Source organism: Bubalus kerabau, chromosome 13 (genome assembly GCF_029407905.1).
Source record: "Bubalus kerabau isolate K-KA32 ecotype Philippines breed swamp buffalo chromosome 13, PCC_UOA_SB_1v2, whole genome shotgun sequence".
Taxonomy (NCBI): Eukaryota; Metazoa; Chordata; class Mammalia; order Artiodactyla; family Bovidae; genus Bubalus; species Bubalus kerabau.
This window is the reverse complement of record NC_073636.1, coordinates 40,651,919-40,656,190: the sequence shown is the minus strand read 5'-3', so window position 1 is coordinate 40,656,190 and position 4,272 is coordinate 40,651,919. Positions and strand designations below refer to the sequence as shown.

The 4,272-nt window shown below is 43.0% G+C and overlaps 1 protein-coding gene across 1 annotated transcript; it reads right to left on the bottom strand.

Moving 5' to 3' along the window:
* Positions 1-689: 689 nt before the first annotated feature.
* On the bottom strand, positions 690-1,456 carry LOC129626259 (chromobox protein homolog 1-like). Its single transcript, XM_055545415.1, has one exon. The coding sequence runs from the start codon at positions 1,420-1,422 to the stop codon at positions 865-867; it is 558 nt and encodes a 185-aa protein (XP_055401390.1). The 5' UTR covers positions 1,423-1,456; the 3' UTR covers positions 690-864.
* Positions 1,457-4,272: the final 2,816 nt, after the last annotated feature.

Here is a 4,272-nt window from a genome sequence, read left to right as displayed (position 1 = left end):
GCTTGGATGGAGAAGCTCATATTTGTAACTTCACAATAGGAAAAGAAAGGGTCTTCTTGTCAGTTTCATGAGTAGCACCTCTAAGACAGAATGATCTGCCTGTGTATACACTCCAATAAGACTTTTCCTCCTCAACCAGTTTCCATCCCCCAAATGGCAGCTTTGGTAGCTTCTTATTTGTTTGTTGGGAACAGCATTAAGCTCAGGCAGGGAATACCTTGGCTTCTAAGTTTCAGGCATTCACAGCTTTTAAACAGTCTCTCACAGTCCTCATTTAGGTTGCCAATGACATTTTTTGAAAGGATACGATATTCTGGACACAGACCCAATCATCATTAGCTGTTCTTTCCTTTGTTTCACCGTTTCCCCAAATTTTAACAAAAATGATCCTAACCCATCTCCCTTCTTTCCCACCCCACCCCACCCACCCCAAATAATACACCAGTAATAGCCAAAAACTACACACATGCTATGCTGTAAAAATGCAGAGTTAACACTATCAGGAAGAAGGCTGTGTGGGTTGTGGAGATGCTCTTTGAAGATCTACAGTATCTCTTGCTCTCCCACATCCCATTCTATGTTTTGTCCTTCATAGAAGGCCCTTTGCTTTTTTTTTTAAAGCAAAGTTCAGAACAGGTTGCCTTGAAACACTGACCCTCCTTCCCCTCCACCGGGATGGGTATGCAAACTGTACAGCATGGAACGGCTTTGAAGCCCTTGGGCTGCTGTAGGGCACAGAAACTATACTGGCTCTTCAAAGGACATCTTCTCAAGCCACCTTTATGGTGTCAAGACAAGGAGAACTCCTTCTTTCCCCACTTGAAACCCACAGTCAGATGTGACAGGGGCTGGTATTCAAGAAAGTTAATTCTTATCATCTTTTTTGTCATCATCCTCTGAGGGGTAAGAATGCCACGTCAGCCTTTCCTCATAGAAGGATATGACAACCTGCGGGCACTTGACATTGGCTTCCTTGGCAGGGACCAGATCAGCCTCATCAGAGTTTTTCCATTTCATTAGGAACATGAGTTCTCCACTGGAGTCCGTAGCTCCAGTACTCCGCTCTGGTTCCAAACCCCGGGCAAAGCCTCGTGGCTTTTCTGACTCTTCTTTCTTCTTCTTTGGTTTGCTCTCCTCCCCCTTATCTTCCAAATCAGAATCAGCTTTGCGTTTGCCTCCCTCTGATTTATCTGTCTCGTGTGCTGTTTTCTGTGACTGCAGAAACTCAGCAATGAGGTCGGGGCAATCCAGGTTCTCTTCTGGTTCCCATGTGTTATCCTTATCTGAGAACCCCTTCCACTTTAGGAGATACTCCACTTTGCCCTTTACCACTCGACGGTCTAGAACTTTTTCCACCACATATTCTTCTTCCTCTTCTTCTAGCACCTCCTCCACTTTCTTCTTGTTTTGTTTTTTCCCCATAGTGCCCGCCAGCTTTCTGGTATAAAGGATGACGCTGCTCGGGTCTTGCAGTCGTCAACCCTCCCTATGTTGGTTCAAGCGCCCAGGCTGTCCCATCTGTCCTCTCCTCAATTTACTATGTTTCCTCTCCAGCCCAATCCCCCAGCCGTCCACCCAACCCACCCCTTTAGACACTCTTACAAATCCAAGAACAATGTTTTTGCTTTTGATACCTGAGTGGGACCTGTTAGGGAATGGCAACCCACTCTAGTATTCTTGTCTGGAGAATCCCATAGACAGAGGAGCCATGGGCCACAGTCCATGGGGCCGCAAAGAGTCGGACACAACTGAGTAACTAACACACACATACAGTGACTGTGCATCAGGAAAGGTCATAATGTTAAAAGACGTTTGAAGAATTTTTTTCTATCCTTTTACTTCTGAGGTCAGCATCCTCAGAAATAAACAATATATAACACAGCCAAAATCATTATGGTCTTTTATGAGACCACAGCAGATGGGTAAACTTAAGTTAATTAAAAACAAAACAGAACATTTAGTGGCTTAGCCAAGGAATAATAGAGCACCCTGAAGCTGTAGCATGCTTGAGCCTCTTTTCTTCTTTTTCTGTCCTGAACCACATGCCCTAAGCCTGCCTCTCACTGTAGCTGAATAGGTTTCTCTTGCGCACATTTCAATGTCCTGCCTCAAGGACCCATCACATGGCTCTACGTGTTTTGTTGGGTTCTTGGAGCCATGGAAGCTCGCTCAGCCATGGGCACCCCCAAGCAGGCCTCAACCAATGCCTCCAAGGGTGACCATCCAACAGTGACTGATAATCCTGTGCAGTAGAAGCTAACACAACATTGTAAAGCAACTATACTCCAATAAAAATTATTTAATAAAAAAGACTCTCTCCTTTCCCTTCTTGGAATCACCTCTCAAATAAACTCCCAGCAGTCAAATCCCTAACTCAGGCTCTGCTTTTGCAGGATCCAAACTAAGGCAGTGCATAAGTCTATCTCCTCATTTTCATTACCATAATGTCTCAGACTAATATCCTGCTCCTTGGTAAAATCTAGCTGCCCCAAAGACAAGGGGTCTTCATTGTATGTTGGTGCTCACTGTTCTTCATCATATGCTAGTGCTCACTGTTCTGTCCCAGAGTTTCAGGTGAAAGTGTTCCATTCTCATAAAACTCTCAAAATCCAAGTTGCTAAGATTGTGCCATAAGGATGTTCATGGACCCTATGAACCATGAACCACGGCCAATGACTTCCCACTGACAACATTAATATTGATAAAAACAGTGACTTATTTAATGACAGCTTGCTCTGTCATTCCCTTATGCTCTGTGTATTTCTTTGGAATATTCTTGCAAGGTAGATGTTAACAATCCTACCCCACAGATGGTGTTGAGCCTTACCCAACCCAGAGATGGGTGGATCCAAAGTCCATATCCTTTCTATGCATCTGTAATTTGTTAGTTCCTCCACATTCTTCTGCCAGGTTTTCCTATGCCCTATTTGGTTTTCAGTCAATTAGACCATATTGGCCACTTGGCATAATAATGTGTGCTAGAGAAAAGGAAATATCCAGAACTTTAGAAAGCTGATTGATAGAGCTATGAGCCAACATGAACACCAAGGGACCTAAAACAGCACTGTGCCCCCAATTGGAGATACAGATCAGGTGACGAATTGAATTTTGCCCTACATCCATCTCACGATGTTTCCAACCAGTCCTCATACCCATCTTAAAGTTATTTTCCCAGCACTTGCATGCATAATCAGGATGGAGGTCCTTAACAGCTGGCAGAATCCTTACATTGAGTCTCTATTTTGTGGATGGAGATATTATGAATGGCTGGACTAAGCCCTGAAATCATACCTCTCTTGTTCTGGCCAGGATAGTGAATCAGAACACACCCTAGAGGAATTACATCAACTCTCAAAGACTTAAGAATGTGGGGGTGGTGGTCCCTCCCCACCAAATCTTTGTCTAATTTACCAGTTAGAGCTTCTGCAAAGACCAGATGGATTATGGAAGATGATAATGAATACGGTGAACTTAACCAAAAAATGGCTCTAATCACAGTTGCAGTGCTGAATGTGGTATCTATGGGGACATATAAACATGGCCTTTGGTACTTGGTATGCATTGATTGCACTTGTGAATGTGTTATTTTCAATCCCCATCAAGAAGGGGCTTCAAAACCTGTTCACTTTTACATGGGAAGGACAACAGCACACATTTCCTTGTATCCATCTTACAAACTTACTACCACTGGGACTGGATAAATGTCTTTTGAGAGAATGAATGGAAATACTGAACCAAGGAAGTATCCAAACTTCTAAAACTCAGATCAGTGGGTCTGCTCTTATTCTTAGGATCTATTTCCTGGTTCACTAGCACACTTTAAGAGAAACATAGGACTTCTCCCCAGAGTCCTTTCATTACTGAGAAATTATGGTACAGAACATTTTTCTTTCAATTTATTTTGATGTGATTTCAGACTTATAGGAAAGTTTTAAGATTAATGCAAAGAAGCAAAACGGCAATGAGCTACCACGTCACATCTGCCAGGATGGCTGAGATAAAAAGGGTAGAAAATAACTAGTGTTGGTAAGGATGAGGAGAAGTTGGAAGCCTCATACACTATTGGTGGGAATAGGAAATGGTGCAGCCATTTCAGAAGACAGGTCAATAGCACCTCAAAAGGTTAAACACAGAGTTAGCATATGACCCAGCAATTCCACTCCTAGGTAGATATCCAGGAGGAATGAAAGCTTTGTGCATGCCAAAACTTGTGTATGAATGTTCATAGCAGTATTAAGTCATAATAGCCAAAGAGTGGAAATAATCCAAATG